The sequence below is a fragment of the Nelusetta ayraudi genome, unplaced genomic scaffold (genome assembly GCF_046127955.1).
Source record: "Nelusetta ayraudi isolate G7.1 ecotype Tasmania unplaced genomic scaffold, CSIRO-AGI_Nayr_v1 ptg000015l, whole genome shotgun sequence".
In the NCBI taxonomy this organism is placed as follows: domain Eukaryota; kingdom Metazoa; phylum Chordata; class Actinopteri; order Tetraodontiformes; family Monacanthidae; genus Nelusetta; species Nelusetta ayraudi.
Genome location: NW_027466065.1, coordinates 1,313,639 through 1,331,342, shown reverse-complemented (window position 1 = coordinate 1,331,342; position 17,704 = coordinate 1,313,639). Strand labels below are relative to the sequence as shown.

General features: G+C 46.1%; 2 protein-coding genes across 2 annotated transcripts; both read left to right on the top strand.

Annotated features, from left to right (window-relative positions):
* Positions 1 to 843: 843 nt before the first annotated feature.
* LOC142886165 (uncharacterized) lies at positions 844 to 4,699 on the top strand. Its single transcript, XM_076023131.1, has 3 exons — positions 844 to 951; positions 3,111 to 4,652; positions 4,688 to 4,699. The coding sequence occupies exons 2-3, from the start codon at positions 3,678 to 3,680 to the stop codon at positions 4,697 to 4,699; spliced, it is 987 nt and encodes a 328-aa protein (XP_075879246.1). The 5' UTR covers positions 844 to 951; positions 3,111 to 3,677.
* LOC142886250 (uncharacterized) lies at positions 4,691 to 16,140 on the top strand. Its single transcript, XM_076023259.1, has 4 exons — positions 4,691 to 7,104; positions 8,367 to 8,490; positions 9,754 to 10,611; positions 12,629 to 16,140. The coding sequence occupies exons 1-4, from the start codon at positions 4,728 to 4,730 to the stop codon at positions 13,218 to 13,220; spliced, it is 3,951 nt and encodes a 1,316-aa protein (XP_075879374.1). The 5' UTR covers positions 4,691 to 4,727; the 3' UTR covers positions 13,221 to 16,140.
* The last annotated feature ends 1,564 nt before the right edge of the window (positions 16,141 to 17,704 follow it).

Sequence of the window (17,704 nt, the reverse complement as noted above, 5' to 3'; positions counted from 1 at the left end):
TTAGCATTAAATTAAAAAAAAAAACAACAAAAAATAAAAGCGGCTGTTTGCTGCCAAATGATGCTGCAGGCAGCAACAGGGACCGGGCCTTTTTTTTTCTTTTCATAATGTACCGTACAGTATGTGAGTATCCATTGTTTCCTACCCTGCTCTCTCTCTCTCTCTCTCTCTCCCCTCTCGCTCTCTCTCCATGCCGCCTCCACAGTGATGCGTGTTGCATTAACGCCGAGGTGAGGAGTGGGAGGCAGAGGGCAAACTGAGAGGGCTCACAAGAGGGATGGAGAGAGTTTGCAGAGAAGAAGGAGGGAAAAAAGGAGAGTGTGTGGGAGAGCGAGAAAAAAAAAGCATACGTATGTGGGATGGAAATGAAAGATATGCAGATGGATGGACGGATGGACGGACGGGTAGCTCGTCCGTTTCTAAAATGTCTAATGGCGCTGATTTCCCCTGGTGACAGAGGGAGGGAAACCAACTCAGGTCAAACTATATCTAGAAGGGAATCCAGGAGATGAAAAGGAGTGAAGAGGAAGAACGGGGGGAGGAAAACAGAGGCAGCTGGAGAGGAGAAGTTGGTCCCTTTGCAGCTCCAAAAGCTCCTAAAGCCCACCCAAAGCTGTGCAGCAGGGGATGAGGGAGAAGAGAGGTAGAGGTAGAGGAGGGTGAGGGAGGGGAGGAAAAGCAAGGGAGGAGAGAGAGGGAGTGAAAGGGAGAGGAGGAGGAGGAGGGGGAGGAGGAGGGTGTTTCTGCGTTGGTGTGTCGGTTGGCAGAGCGAGCGCTCGTCAAAAAAGCCTTTCCTCTGACAGAAGGCATGATTCACAGCGGAGGGGAGAGGAGAGAGGGAGAGGAGGAGGAGAGGCGGCAGAGGAGGAGAAAAACGGCAGAGACAGAGACGAAGACGAGAGTGTGAGAAGGGAGAGAGAGGGAGGAAGAGACGACGGGGCAGAGATGCCGGTAAGGAAAAAAAACAAAACAGAAAACGGGGAGAAAAAAAAGAGAGCAAGATGCTGATTTGACGGCAGGATGGCAAGACAAGAGGGAGCGACGCTCGACGCACTGGAACGACTTGGCGGCGTTTAAATGGCCGAGAGACGGCGTTGATAAGGTTCCGGCTTGTCTATTGATCGGTGGGGGAGAAAGAGGAGACAGAGCAGGTGGCAGCGGCGGTGATGAAACAGAGGGAGGACGGAGCGAGAGAGAGAGAAGGAGCTTTTTCAATAACGACAAAAGAGCAGGAGAGGCGACGGAGGGATAGAAAGACTAAAATGTCAACAGGGCTCCTCTTTGATGGAGCCCCGACTCATTTGCCGGGAAGGCGTCATCAGCGCATGCAAATCAGACTCGACAGATTCTTTTGCCTAGAAAACGTGAGGAGGCTCGTCGGAGACGTCCAGCGGCTCCTCGGGAGCATCTCCGTGCATGTGTGCATGAAAGTTTGTGTCTTTGCCGGAGGAGGGGAATTTAAAAAAATGTCTTGATCTAAAAGTGTGCAAGTAGTCAGTGTGGTAATGAGGTCATGTGAGTGTCTTCTTCTTTTTGTTTTTTTGTTTACTGTGACGCCGAAGGTTGACTCCTGCATGCAAACTTCATCCTAAATGTCTTAGGATATTTGGGACAAATGTCTAAATGACGTCACGGCCGGCAGCCATTCAAAGCGCTTGCGCGTTATCGATATAGATAGCTGGAGCTAGCCAGCTAGCTGCTGCCGATCAACAAGTTCTGGGATATAGCCTGCATTCAACAGGGGAAATTCAGATGGAAGGAAACGAAGGAAGGAAGGAAACTTAATTTATGTTTGGTATCTAATCTCTGCACATTACATCATTACATACGTCATACACAATGTAATCCTCAAATAAGTTGAGTTTTCAGCTTTTCTCATCTTATTTAGATGGACAGAACAGCTCTGAACAGGGATGTGACGTTATATCTTTTGCTAAACGTTTAAAGTAGTAGCAGCTCCCGAATGTCAAAAATGTTTGCTATTCCATTTTAAAGTTATTTTGCTAATTTCGTTTTGTTCATTTTTGAGTTCCAAACAGCCTTGTGACTTTCGGCTCGTTGTATATTATTTGAACTTCAATCAAACTTTTTCGGGCAGAGGGAAAGAGGTCACTGAGGTTGCAAATGGTGCCGTCAGGGTGACAAGCAATGACATGCTGTCAACAGAAGGTGCTGTCCGCTCTTGCAGATCACAGATTGGTGTGAAAGAGATGGAGCTAGCTTGCTACCAGCTCTGGAGGACGACGCCTTGGGGGTTAGCACCAGCTGGAGTGACATCTTTAGTTGAGGACAGCTTAGGTAGCAAGAGAAACCCAAGCTTGTTATCCGGTGGCTAGTTTGGTACCTTTTTGTACATCTACTTTTAGAATTTATCCCCTCAGCTAATCCCACTGTTTGGGAATTAGTGATGTATCCATTGGTTTTTGATGATTCTCAAAACTGAAGGTTTATAGATCACACTATAGTTGATGGTGTCTCTTAAGACTGGGGGCATTTTTTTTTGTCTAACCATCTCCAGACATGAAAGAAAATGGATTTGCAATGTGGGAATGTGATCCTACTGTGCATACCACTGCTTTGGCACAAAACACTCTGGGAAAGGAGAAAACTTTTTAGGCACATCAGAGCTGTTTCGCTCTTGGGGTTGGTAGAAACTATTGGTGTCACTTGTTTGAAGATGAGAAAACTGCAAAAATGAACATCCAGTGAGGTTATAACGGAAGGTTTAGCTACTTCTTGGGGCGAATAAAGTACAAAGACGTAGAGTGTGTGGTTCATTTATACTTTAAATGTCTCAATTGTGTAGTCTGGCTAGTTCCAAAAAAAAGTTTCTTCTAAATACCATTAGATTCTGTAATTTACGGCATCTTTTGCTTTGTTAAATTTCCTTTCAGAAGCCATAGTGCTTGCCTGGTTAAAACAAATAATAGTGTCATGTTCAATGTGAAAGAAGAAGGTAATTATTTATGGGTTTCAGAACACACTGACTTTTTAATTGGAGATGCAAGTTAATGCCATTAACCGCCTTTGTTAATATTCTTATACCTTTCTAGTTTCTTTAAATCTTTTTATTGTTTGTTTTCTTTTTGTCTTCCTCTGGCTCTCTGCAGATAGACGCAGTAATCAGCAAACATAACAGAGATGAGTGCGGAAGCTTTAACTGGATTCTGTCCCTCATCCATGGCGTTCGCTTTGTCTGTCACGATGCTTCAGGCCAACTAAAGCTACACTGGATAAAGACTTCATTGGTTCTAAACTGACTGCCAGATGAATAAACAAGCACAATACATACAAATTAATTCAGCACCAGAAAGGAAAAAGTGACAATGAAGATGAACTGAGAACCGTGTGGACACTAAAACCTGGATATTATTTTATTTTTCTTGTAATCTTGGGTGGAATACGTTTTTTTTTTTTGACAGATTATTTTTAGAAAATTTTCAGCCTAATTCGAATGAATCAGCATCATATTTTACCACAGAAGAAAAGGCAGAAACACTAAGATGGACAATAATTCTTCTTCACCTGTATTTCACCAGCTCGTTGCCACTCATCTCACCCGTTCTGAGAGACTTCTTCTTCTTCAGAATTAGCCCACTTAAAAACTCACAATTCACCCTTCAAACTTCACCCGCATCCCCCACCAACCCCTCCCACAGCCATCCGTCCGACCAATCATGGGAAAGCCTCTCAGTCGTCCTGGCTGCTTCAGGAAGAGCTCCTGTTGCCTAGAGAAGCATGGAGCCGGGGACGGGGGAGTGGGTGGGCGGGGGATGGGCATGGAGGGAGGCTATGGCGATGGCTACGTGCCTCAGCGCTCCATTTACGACACCATGTGCATCAATCAGCAGATCGACAGCCACCACCACCACCACCACCATCCCGGAGGCTCCATCAGGAGAGACTGTGGGGGCGATGGGAGCTTCATCTACTCTGCCAGCGGCTCCCTGAGGGTCAGCAGGCCCACAGCGGACATGTTCGACTCCCAGCCTCGCTCCCTGACGCCGAACCCGTCGTTTGTGAGGCGGCTGGACGAAAGAGTTATATACGATTCCTTGAAGCTCGGGGCTCAGGATGCCGACGGCAATGGCTGTCACTCTCCAGGGCAGTTTAACAGATCGGTATCTCCCGCCGTGTCCTCCTTCTCTGCACCCGGGGTGTCATCCTCCTCCTCCAAAAAGCACCACCATCACTACCACCATCACCATGGAGACAGCTCAAAGAGCAGGGACGGACGCCATTCTTGGAAGGTCTTGACGCCACCAAAACATCTGGAGAGCCTGGAGCTTACCACGCCTGAGATGATGGACAGAGGAGGCGGGTATCTCAACCCAGGGCATTACCCACCCCCTGGTGGCCAGTCCTCGTCTCTTACTTCACCCCTGATCTCGCCGTTCTCTGGCTCGCCACTCTCTTCCGGCTACCACACTCCGGTCTTCTTCTCCCCTGCCAAACCACGGCCGAGTCAGTCTCAGAGTCTGCGCTGCTCACCTCCCCACGTGATCCAGCCCAGGCACTACTCGCAAACACAGAGTCTGAGGCTGTCTCCACCGCACGAGCTTCGACGGTCACCCTACCGGGCTCCGCTGGTCCAACTCTCTGCTCACGACCTGGAGCAAAACCTCAGGGATCACAGCGGGGGTGGGGGAGGAGTAGGAGGAGGGGGTGGGGGAGGATGGGGCCGTAGCGAGCGGGATAGAGAGTGGGAAAGGGAAAGAGAGAGGGAGATGGAGAGAGGGTGGGCCCAGCGAGAGTGGGAACGTGAGAGGGAGAGGGGGAGGCTTGAACGGGAGCGGGCAAGAGAAAGGGAGCGGAGGGAGACGTCAACATTCGGGACCTTCGGCTATGGCCGACAAGTTCCTCTACGGTCTGAAAGAGACTCAGTGTTTTTAGAGCCTGACCAGGTTCATGACACAACGCCCCTGCTGCTACCCCAACCCTCCCCTTCGCCCTCTCCCTCCCCCAACGCCGCTCCAAGAATGGGAACCTGCGCCGTCGGGAGGAACAGAGCTGGTTCCAAGGTCGGCCCTGAAAACATAGGCGGTGTTATGGTTCCTAAGTTTGACAATGGTTGTGGCGGTTTGGTGTTAGTTGACAGCAACTGTGGACCAAGGCTAGTTAGCGATTGTGGGCCGATGAGCATGTCAGAGGCCGAGATCAGGGGCGGAATGCAAAGAGGTGAGAGCTGGAGTAAACATGACAACGGCTACAGGGCCAGCATTAAGACCAGTTCTGAAACGCCAAGGTTGATCTCCGAGGTGAAAACAAGACCTGTCGGGCGGGATCTGGAGGGTAGGGTGCAGTCCGGGATGGAAAACGTGGCCCCGACAGGTCCTGTCCACAAAGAGGGACACAGGGCAAGTACAAAGGGTGTGGAGAAGGCAGGAAGGGTCATGACCAAACAGGAACCAATCACTGAGAATATACCTATAGCTGAACCTCAGAACAAGGTTGAAGATAAATTTGAGATGAAAGAAGAAGCTCTTCTGGCGATGAAGCCCCAGATTGATGCAGCAATTGAGTCTAAAACTAATTCAAGGCAGGTGGAGCGTAAGCCAGGAATGGAGACTGCATCTGTAGCTAAAACTGATAATGAGGCAGAAAAGGCGAGAGAAGAAGCAAAAGTGGAGACAGATGTCAAGGCAGCTACGGTTCCTGAACCTGAGGTTGTACTACAACCTCAGGTGATTAAAGAGACAATTCCTAAGAATAGCACCCAGGGCACAACAATCTGTGAAATCCCCGAGAATCAGACAACAGATGAAACTCAGGCAAGTGGCAAAAAAGCAGATAAGACCAACGCAACCCCTGCAGAACCAGGCGAGAAAAAAATCACCAACAATGAGACAGCGGAATCCGACCATAGAGAGAAAGTCTCCCGATCCCAGAAGTCAAAATCATCCAAGTCGAGCTCTAGAACTAGACCTGGAACAGCCACAGGGCTTCGTCCAGGTGTGGTCAGTCCTCGGCTTAGCAGAGGGCTCGGGGATTTGGAGTCCACGAGCCCGGCAGAGGGCATTGAGTCCACCTGGCCGCGCAGAATCATGGTCAGGAAAAGGACTGTTCGGCAGGGCGGTGCGGTCCATAACCTGCCCATTCTGCCACCGCTACCCTCTGTCCTTTCAGCATTGGAGAAGAGGCGACCCCATGGCCACCTCCACCGGCCGGGCCACTTCTCAGAAAACCCCCTCTCGAGTATCATGAACGCTACGAGCATGGTGGGACGGTGCTCACTGAAAGAGCCCTCCCATTCCGAACTGACACAGGTGGCCAGTCTGGTGGGCAGAGCGTCCCTAAAGGAGCAGAACCTGGAGCAATGGAGGGTGTGTAGAGATCTGGATGAACCCAGGAGGTCCAGGAGCAAGGAAAAGCAAGGGCACATGAACAAAGAGAAGGCGGAGAGGGAGGAGAAGAGGGAAAAGGAGAGGAAAGAGAAGGAGAGGAGGGAGGAGAAAGCAAAACTGGAGGTAGAGAGTGGGAAAGAGAAAGAGAGGATTAGCAGCAATGAGAGGCAGGCAAAGGAAACCAAATTAGACGAGTCTAAGAAAAAGACTCAAGTGCCGACGGCAGGAAGTAAAATGGAAGATACAGAGATTAAGACGTTTTCTCAAATGAAACGTGATGAGGCGGAAGATAAAGGCGCAAAGGTAAAGCAAGAAGAACAGCAGCCGGAGGAGGTGGTCCCCAGAGTCATGACAGACGAAGTTGAGGTGGAGGGCGGGACATATGGGGAGGAAGGAGGGACGGAAAGCTGGGACACCGTCCTGGAAATGGTCACCACCTTGTGGGATGACGGATGGGAGAAAGGCGCAGTCGAGGACGGAGCCGACGCCGATTCTTTGTCGGGCTCCTTGCACCGCTGGCCCCTCCTTCGGCCCCCAATCGGCTTTGGCGGCTCCCATCCGCCTTCATCGGCGGCCTCGGAGCTGAGCCTGACAGAGTTGGAGAGAAGAGCCAGGGAGCTGGACTCGGACCTGGAGCACCTGGACCTGTCTCAGACCCACATGGAGCAGCTGGATTTGTACCCGGAATCGCAGAAGGAACGAGGCGACATGTACCAAACGCACCCTGGACCTCAGCGAGAGAAGGCCACCATCCTGACAGGTAGATCTCTCACCTGAGTGCCACCTTGGCGATGACACTGTTCACTCACTCATATGAGAACATGATGTGAAAAGAAAACAGACATTCTTGATCAGAGAGAAAAAAAATCAGACTTTTCTTTCCCTCTTTTGATGTTTGTATATATTAGATTATGCAACCACACAGCAATATTATCATCATTACATAACGCTGTGTTATGACACCTCGCCAAACACGTCTCCATTTTTAACATTTGCTTTTTGTTTTGTTTTTTTTGGTTGTTTATTTGAAGTTTTTCTCCGGGATGGCTGCCAGTAATGATTCCAGTAATGTACCCCCAATAAATGGCCGCGAATGTGATTCAGCGCCAACAGAGAGCAACTGTTCAGTCCTCTGAGCTGATATTAATCAGATTCCAGGTGGAGACACTGTTTCATAATTTTTTCTCCACATTAATATCTGGAGAGGGAACCGCGACGCGGCCCAACAATGTTGTAATGAAGTTGTAATGAAGTCTTGTAATTCCTATATGCAATTTCAAAGCCTGTCTTTGCTGTCTTTGGCCACTTTCCAGGTCAACCTTTATTGTAGAATGTGTGGAGTCTGGCTGGATTGGTTTGTGTCACTCTATCGCCACATCATTTAATAATCTACCTTTTTGCTGGCTCCAGTATAGGAGCTTTTGGGATATATCAATAATTTCCCATTGCTTTTTCCCTGGACACGAGGCTGGAGGAGGATAATCTTGTCTTGGACAAGCCAGAACAGAAAGACATTATCTTTAAATCTAGAAACTGAATTATGTATGGAATGGGCATATTAAAATACAGCCTCCTCCATCGTATTACTTTTTGGTACTTATAAAGTTTTATTGTAATAATCTGTGGCCAGATTTGGCTTTTTTTAAGCAAAACTTTGAAACTGCCACTTTTCAGTGTTCCTCCTGACTAATGTCAACCAAGATCAAGATAAACTTTATTACCCCGCAACTGAACACCCCCCTCCTCAAAAAAAAGAAAGAAGAAGAAAAGAAAAATTAAGCCTTGGTTTTTCTGTCGGATACACAGCAAATACATGTAGCAGTGTTGTAAAAAAAAGTTATAATGTGCATATTAAAAGGGTCAAAATTGAAAAACAAGCAACAAGAGGATAAATTAAGTTCGACAGTTAGGATAGTTACCTGCTGACCAGCTCTGCAGTTCCTATTTACTGGCTTGTTTAGATGAGATCCTGTTGCATCCTGTTGAGTTTTTGGAGTTGAATGTGTACCCTGTCACTCCCAGGGGTAGGTAGCAGATCCCAGGTCAGCTTGGAGCTCGGCGCTTTGGCCTCACCTGCAACGGACACAGACAGGCCCCCCAGCGACTGGTCAGCTAAATCTGCTGGGACCTCCACTGTCGGCGCAGGGTAAGGCCACAAACTCTGTGAAACAAAAAAAAGTTAACCCCACTTGAGGGAAGTGGGTTGATGACAAATCACTAAAAATAAATGATTGCATATTCAGTACATTGCATATTCAACACATCGGAGTGAGACAATGGAAAGCTAAGACAAGGAAAGAAAGAAAAAAGAGGCAGATTTGTCTCCCGTTTATCGAATCCCACAAAGCCTGGCTGCCGTCATGATTACCCATCTGAATCTGCCAAAGTGACTATTCAAGTCTACATGGCATTACATCTTAAACGGATTGCAGTGGCTTCACAGTAATGGCTGCCCACGTTGATTATTTTTTTATTTTTTTATTTTTTTTTAAGAAAATGCAAAGCATGTATATATATATTCTTTTTTTTTTAAATCTTGGTTGAGTGGAGCAGTTCTGTTGTAGAACTGGCTGGATCTAACTGTTCTGTTTTTACTTTCCAAATAATTTGTCTTTAACAGCCAACGGTATTTTTCTAATTAATTTTAATGTTTAATGAGCAAGGCTTGTGCCTCTGACTGTTGTCTTGGACGGGGGAGAGAAGCATAGTTTGCCCTCCCTTTTAATCGTCTCCTTTCGTCGAACCTAGCTCTGGTCAATCTTCTGCATTTAAAGGAGCCACAAACAGAACCAGCCTTGTTAGACTTCAGGAAAAACAAATGTTGCTCTGTACGGAAACGGCGGAATCCCAACATCTCGTGCACAACGTTGACGTCATAGCACCCCCGATGGCTGTGAATGTCTTCCTCCACCCTCAGACCAGTTTTGTTTCCACCATCTTACAACAATGAACTAGAACAGGTGCTATTGCTAAGATAGCCAGCTGAAAGGTTGACTAAGTTGTAATTCACAGGAAACAAAGGAAAATATCTGCAGAATCAGACAACGCAGGTTTGCTGAGAACATGCAGGGAGCCAGTTTGTTTTGGTATGAATGCACTACAACTTCCAGTTTGCTAACATTATAACACCCAGCACTGGCATGTTTAATCTTATGAGATTTGTGTTCCTTTACTCAGTCTGGACAATGAAGATATGACTAAATGAGAAAAGACATACATATGACACATACATTACACACTCTGAGGCTGAGAAATAATCAAAGTGCATCGTCAAAATAGTGGTATTGGTCTGCATTAAAGAAGTTATTTGACAGATAGCTTCATAGCTAATGACAAGGGGAGGCCATTTGAAGCTGCACGATTTCATCAGGGAAAGTAATTTTGACTCTCCGCTCTTCTAATTTTCTAGCTCCATTAAAGAGGACAGCTCTCCAGACTCCAATCTCACGCTCGAGTCCGACTCCAGTGGCGTTTTCCTCTCCTTATCCAACCAGAGCCAGGAGGAGACCGGCTCTGACAGCGATCAGCCAATCAGCGGCTCCGACCTGGGCAGCAGCAACACTTCACTGGAGAAGGACGCCGACGACGGAGGGCTGAAGGAATGGGGGAGGGAGGAGAGTGCCGAGCTGCAGTGGTGCTACCCGTCTCTCCTCAACACCTCAATGCAGGAGGATTTCCATACCGACGGCCAAAGAGAGGAAGCGGGCCTCGGAGGCATGGGCAGAGAGGAAGAAAGAGCAATGGCTTCAATCAAAAAGACCCTTCCTGACCACACAGACATCGAGGACTCTGCGATTCTCAACCCGCTGCACGGTGAAGAGGCGGTGCCCAGGAAGAAGGTCACCCTCATGGGAGGCGACTTCCCTCTTCCGCTGTCTCCATCAAAACAATCAATCAAACACCTCCTCGACCCAAATCAGAAGCCAATCAGAACCTCGGGACTGGACTGCGGCGACCTGGATCCCTTTGTCCAGTCGGATAGCTTCGTTTACCTCGCCGTGTCCGCAAAACCTGCCTTGAAAGGCGATGGCGCCACAGTGACGGAGTTTCCCGCCCGTGAAACCAAACTCGAGTGTCTGCTAAAGCACGTGGAGGGCACAAAAACACATTTCATCCAGCCAAACCCTGAGAGGGACGTCAAGATGGCGCACCTCGGCCCGCACAAACCGGAGGAAGGAGACTTTCTTTGCACAGACAGCTTCGTCTACCTGGCTGCTCCAGCCTGCCTCCTCCTGGGCCCAGCAGGAAGTACATCATACAGTGGCAGGTGTGTGAATTTCTGCTGTTTTAGTGACGACGAGCAAATTTCATCTGTCAATCTATCTATTCATATGTGTATCCGTCCATCCCAACCTTGCAAGGAAGCAGATTGCCAAGGTTACAAAAATACATATTTGCCAAATCTTGCAAAGAGATGAAAGCATTGTCTGTTGCTCTTACCATTTCAAACTCAATCAGTTCCCTATTGGTTGTTGGTGGCATTTTAAGAGTGAGCTTAAAAACCACAGACAACGTCAGAGACACAGGAAGTGACAGCGAGCCTTGCTGCTCTTAGGCCGATTAGCATCAATGCTATAGTAGGTCATTTGTTTTTCTTTTTTAAGGGGCCTCCACATTTGGGTTCTTTATGTTTATCTTTTATTTGACCCAAATGATTTGGAACATTCCATTTGGCGTGGCAGTTTCCATCCATCCATCCATCCTTCACTATTTCTCATGCCCCATTGTGAGTTTTGGTTGCAGTGTATGCATCATTATACTGCAGTAGCATCCATACTAGCACTTGATTCTGCAGTATTACTGTGAATGCCAACGCTTAGGTGGTGCGTCGAAGCTGGGTTTTGCCCAAAATACCTTCACACAGCAACATCGTGCTGACATTGTAATTAGTAATCTCACCTTTACTAGATTGCATTTGCTCTTAATATATCTGACCTTTAAGATCGTGCTTTGTTGCCTGCTGCAAATATACGGTCATCTTGGGACTTTTTGAATAGGAGCCATGGAATTGCGGATCAACTACTACCAATAGTCCTTCAATCCATCAAGCTTTCTTGAAAATGTCAAGAAACGTCTACAAAAGCGTGTACAAATTGCACCGTCGATAGCTCTTTAAATCCGCTCTTTAAAAAACATGTGTGCTACCACAAAGATAAGTTATGAAGATAAGAGATGTGAGAGTGGAGGACGGGGAAAAAGTGCAGAGTGAAGTGTGGAGGCGAGTGGCCTGAAAGCCACTCTTACTGTGTTCACATGTTTAATAGCAGTGTAACTTCAAAGAAGAGGCGACAATAGAGCGAATAAAGAGAAATAGCACCGTAAAAGGTTCCAGTCGAACGTATTCAACCATCCCATTATCCCTCACACTTACTTTAGACAAGGTCGCTGCAGGGCCCGAGTCCATCCCACATTTCATTGGACAATTGTGAGGTGCTGCCTGTAATGGTGGCCTGCTGAGAAAACGATAGGAGCCGCACGCAGGCATGCAGGCCGGGGTCAAGGACCCATATTGTTCTCGTTTTCAGATCATGATGTTTCATCCAGGAGAGCGTTGTTCCTTTTATTGTCCAGAAATTCTCTCGCGCTCCAGAAAACAACATATTCAGTCCTACATTTTGATGGACCTTCCACAGATTTGGAAGGGGATTTAAAAAATCAAACACATTGCAAACCATTGTTCACATGTAGTGTAAAAAAAATACACTTCAATCAGGCAACGTGGGTCAGGGTCATACCTCATGCATCATCAAACTGCAAATGCAGCATGAGGGCAAAAACAAATGAAAGCCAGCAGTACTAGTTCAAGTGCTACTATGTCCACCGTTAATACATCTTCGTATGATTACTTGAAATAATTTTATGAAAAAGTCAGTGATGATCCAGGTGGGAAAAATCTTACCTCTATGTGTAAACTTTTCCTGCGAGGTTCTCTTGTTTTTGTTTTAATATTCCCTCATTAAAAAGACCATTCAAGCAGTAAGTTTTTGCTCATACCTTTGAGAATAAACTAGGGGTCAAACATGCAGTTGGCTGTTAGCTTGGACTGAATTGGCAGCAATAAAGTGACAGTAAACTAACAATGGGGAAATGCCAGTTTTCTGAGGGCTGCCCCCCTAAATGCTAATAATGCTAATATAAACTTAGCATTATTAGCAATAATGTTAATAATGATAAAATGATAATAATACAAAATTGGATATGTAGAGGAAATCTGACACATATAGTTTCAGTGTTCAAACTTTTGAGTGTCACTGATCTGGACTGTCCCTGTTGTCCTGATCCAGGGAGTCGGACTCTGAGAGCTCAGGATCAGGTGCCGTCGACGTGTCAGTGCTGGGCTGTGACTCAGTGGCCGGGGACAGTGACTGGGACTCGGACCTGTCTGACTCAGATCCCAGTCGCTCCTCCAGAGTCTCTGCCACCACTAGCAAATCCGCCGCCAGCGCGGCACGGCCCAAGCGGCCGTCTGCCGACCCAACTTGGGACACGTATGAAGAGGAGGCCGAGCCCGAGGAGCTGAGCGAGACCTTCAGGGAGCAGGACAGAAGCAACAACGGCGGCGGGTCCAGGAGGGTCAGCGGGGTCACCACCAGCATGCTGGCCGAGCAGTCCGCCCCCGTGGCGTCCAAACCCGCCACCACAGTCGCCACCACCACCAGGCAGGCGACGCTGCCAGAGACGGCGTCCACCACAAAGAGGGTGACGTGGCAGTTCAGACCAGCCCAGAGGTCCGTCTGCACTGGAAGCAGGAAGGAGAAAGACAGGGATATGACATCAGTAAGGTTCCCAGAGGAGGGCGCTGGTGAGTGCAACAGACCCCCTTCTTCCTCCTCCTCCTCGTCATCATCGTCCCCGTCCTCCTCTTGTTCCGGCTGATTGGGGAAGGAAACAGGAGGAGTTTTTAGTTGGCTTCCATAAAAAGCCAGCAGCTCTTTTTTTTTTTTCAACCTCCTCAGAAACTGACTGGAACAACAGTAGATTTTTTTGTCTTCTTTTTTCGTCTTCTCCACGCCTAGGAGGAAATCCGGGAAATCCGACATCAAGCTGCTGCCATTGGCTTCCTACGATCCTGTAGACGACGCATTCAAGTGTTGAGTTTCGCTTTTCCAGCCTATGTACTAATTGGTGTCGTATGCGCGCAGGTTTCAAGACGGTGTGAGACTCAGGCTTTGTTTTTAAAAAGTGACAACAAGAAGAAACGCTCAGGTGGAGACGAACACGAAGTTGTTGCCGCTGATTGAACTCTGTGGTGAGAGACATGCAGCCATTCACCACACGTTATTATTTACACGTCTATGATATTATCTCGATACAGGTTTTTTTTTTTTAGCCTATTGAATGTAGTACACAGGGTAACTATTACTGCACAAAATCTTATAATCCACAACAGGTTTGACGTCAGGTGTAATCTGGATAATCTGCGTTTTATCGTCCTTCACATTGTACACAGACAGGGAGGTTTAGAATCCAGAAACTGAACAGTATACAGTTGGGGAGCAGGACGGGGTCCGTGTTAGAATACCGCGTTTGTGTGAGTGGCGTGCCGAGATCTGACAATGTGAATGTGTCTCAGGCCTTAAATCACGTGTCACGCCTCTCTTCAAGCCCCTCCCCTCATCAGTGTGGACCCACTGTAATGAAAAAACCCCAAAAAACAGACTGAGGGTCGAACTTTACTGTGTGAGCCATGTATTTTATAATCCCATGCGACTTTGCAATGTATTTAACCGTGTGCCAATCATATTTTTCGGAACAGTAAGATAAATATATAGATACAAGTATTTCTGTGATGAATGTTCAAACACTGCTAACAAACTATTGCCGGAGGGAGTTCGAGTAACGCAATTTAACTCTTTATGCTTTATTTATCAAATTAGATTTTTTTTTTTTTTGGTGAATGTTATACTTGAGCAATATGCTTAGAGACTCATAGCTTATTTGATTCTATGTTTTATATGGATGATCTGTATAATAGCGGCACTAGTTTTATCGAGTCGGAGCAGGCAGCCACTCCACACAGCCGCTGTCTTGCATTTATTCAGAGGGTTTAAGTGTGAGTGATGATTTTTTTTTTTTGAATGCAAAAAAAAAAAATCTATTTATTGTGGGGAAGCTTGCCGTAATTGCCATAAACAGTCAGAACACGGCGAGATGTGATTGATAGCCTCGCGCCGCTGACAATTTAATTTCACGTAATCCCGTCTGTGGTTGCCGGCTCTCTCTTCTCTTTTATTCTGGTTGGAACAAGTCTGAACGAGTCAGGTTCAGCCGTTGACTACAGGGTGAAGCAGCAGCGGCTGAGTGGCAGCATGGAGGCTGCCGATCACTCTGGCCGTGCTCTTACTGTGGGAACAATTACAGTGACGTCTCAATGCGTATTTTGCTGTGATGGAGACAGTGTGAGATGACGCTAATGCCAATGCAACAAAGAAAGACAATGTAAAGTTGTGCAATAAATATTTTCTTATATATGTATACATATACATATAAATATATATATATGTATATATATATATATATATATATGTATATGTATATATATATATATATATATATATATATATATATATATACATATATATATATATATGTATACACATACTGTGTAAGGTGTTTCAGAGAAGTGCTGATGGCCTGGAATAGAAGCTTGAAAGTTTTTTTTTTTTTTTTTTTACTAGAAAGCAACTCTGGTGTGTGCCTGCTGATGGTAATGAGATGAAGCGAGTGGCCTTCTGGCTGACTGAAGGTCTCGGCTTGAATGGATGCAACCAGACGGCTGCTTGTGCTGTGAGGTGAACCCTGTGACCGAGTGCAACTGAAGCTCAGAGTCAGCCACACCTGCACTTCTTTTTAAATCCATCAGTAACAATAAAAATAAATAAATAAATAACTCAACAAGCTTTATTTGGAGCAGTGTGTCCACTGGAGCGGCTTTTGGAATAAAAAGTTTGTGGTGGGAAAGTTCTTGTCCCACGTCTGACTGAAATGGCACTGTTTGGCCACTGTCAAAAAATTGGCTTTGAATATCGAAGCAGCGAAATCTTATGACCAAAATATCAACAGAGCAACAGTACAAGATTACATTCGAATTGAATTTTTGGTCTCCTGTGTTTTCAGATTTCTTGTGTTGTCCACGCACCACGAGTTGCATCCCAACTGATGCAATTTCACACCCATTTCCTTTTTACTATCTGGAGATTTTTTTGCAATAGAATAAGTCTTGCAGAGCAGAAATATGACCATGCACAGGAAGCAACAGACATGATGATTGGTGTTTTACTGAGACGGGGACAAATCTTTTTTCTGCGCCTTTCATCCGTCAACAGTGTCCATCAGGCCTGTGTGATCGGGTGGCTGGGGCTGTTTGCTTGTATGTCTACTGATTGGCATTTTACTGTGTAGCACGTTGGAATCGCTGCTCCATTTTCCCTTTTTTTTTTCTTAGGCATCCGAATTGGACTGAAACGGAAGACATCCAGATAGTTGTTGGCTGTTTGTTCACAGTAAACTAATGTTTCACTTTTTTGCTTGTTAAACTGTGGCAAGACATCAAGTTTCACTGTGACATTAGGATAAATTGACTTCACAGCCTTGTACACATCCAAGCCCTCTCTGGCCACACGCTCATACTTCACTGTACATGTGGAACGCTGACCGCCGTCTGAGCTTAGTGGTGATAAGAATCAAGCAACCTGGGACATGAAACTCTCGGTGGAGGAACACAATGTGAATTTTTATCATGTGCTGTATCAAAACGCATCAATGTACAAAAAAAAAAAATAAAGACTGAACTTGGTGTATGGTGACTTGCGTCGTGCCTGTCTGAACTCTTTACCGCGGAAGTGATTCACTGTTGAATCAACGTCAGGAGTGAATCACGACGCACGTAGGGACCTTTTCTGGGCTTCCATAACCCAGATTCAGTAAGCGCCACAAATTGAATCATAGACACATTTTCTGTTATTTGCTCAGACTGTGATTCTTCTAATTGTGGATTACATCACTTGGCTATCAGCACTGTGGATCAGCCATGCTTTGTTTGTACAGATGAAAGCATCTCTTCTTTTCTGCACATCCATTCAGAAGTCATTGTTTTTCTCCTCAGGTTACACTCATGAGTTGGATGCATGAAACAAATATAAAACAACTTTTACCACATTTCATTTTTTCCAGATATATCTGGGCCAAACATGCTCCATGTGAGTTCAGTCTTCCCACTTTATGCATTTGCAATGGTTCGTTACAACACTGCAGTCAATGCCGCGTGTTTCTGCTGACCATTCTCAGAGGATTTCATGTAACTAGACGCAACACCGTGAATGACCACCAGGAGTTAAACAAAGGGAAACGAGAGAAGAAAACGCTGATATAAACTGATGGGCGAGCAGTTCCTTCTGTTGCTTGAAGATATTAATTTCATTATTTTATTTTTTTTATATATTGAGGATTTTCGACAAACTACTTTGCCACAATATGAGGAATATCTGTTGTAAAATGGGTCACCAATAGAAACAAGCTGTTTATTTCCTTTCTATCAACGCATTCCAGCTGGATAAAAGGTCAGAGAAAGTGCTTCATGCCCGGAGAGATGAAAACAAAAAAAATGGACTAGCGCTCTTGCTGCCTTCCAAGGCCACATCACCATTTTCTGGCTGTAGCTGGAATGAATACAGTAATGGAGCAGCAATCTGGCTAGTAAACTAGCAACAAAGCATCCTCTGCAGCACAAGGATTCGGTCTCAATTTCTATAGTGGAGGAACATCAGCACCGCTGCTTGGCTACAGCCTGAGTGGTCCTCATTCTCATCTTGCAGGCTGGGCTTGTCTCTTCTCTGCAGTAGCAGCTGCAGTCGCCTCCTCTTCCTCCTCTGCACGCGTCAGGTCTTCCTCCCCGTTTCCCTGCTGGGTGCAGGTGGTCGTGTGTCTCCATTTCTCTCTGTGTGCTTTTATAAATCAACTCAAAAGTTGCAGACAGCTGTCGTTATAGGCAACGCTCACATGAAGTAGACAAACATGAGTTTACATTCCAGGACAGGAGGTTCCACATCCATTTTTCGTCAAAAGAATAAATAAACTAATAAATAAATAAAGGGGAAACTGTAAGCCTTTGTAAGTCTTGGTCGTCATAGCAGCCAAGCCAAAAAGTATCAGTAAACCACTCGGAAGAGCTCGAGGCAAATGGAAAACCACGCTTGTCGTATTTCACTGTCAATTTCAAAGTGAATCAAAGCTGGTTGCTAAACAGCGAGGTGACCTTTTGAACATTACTGGCACGCATGCTTAGTCGGTTGCAAAACATTTGTGTGTCTCTTTCATTGTATTTGATCATTGCTCCATGAACTTCAGGAGCTAACTTCTCT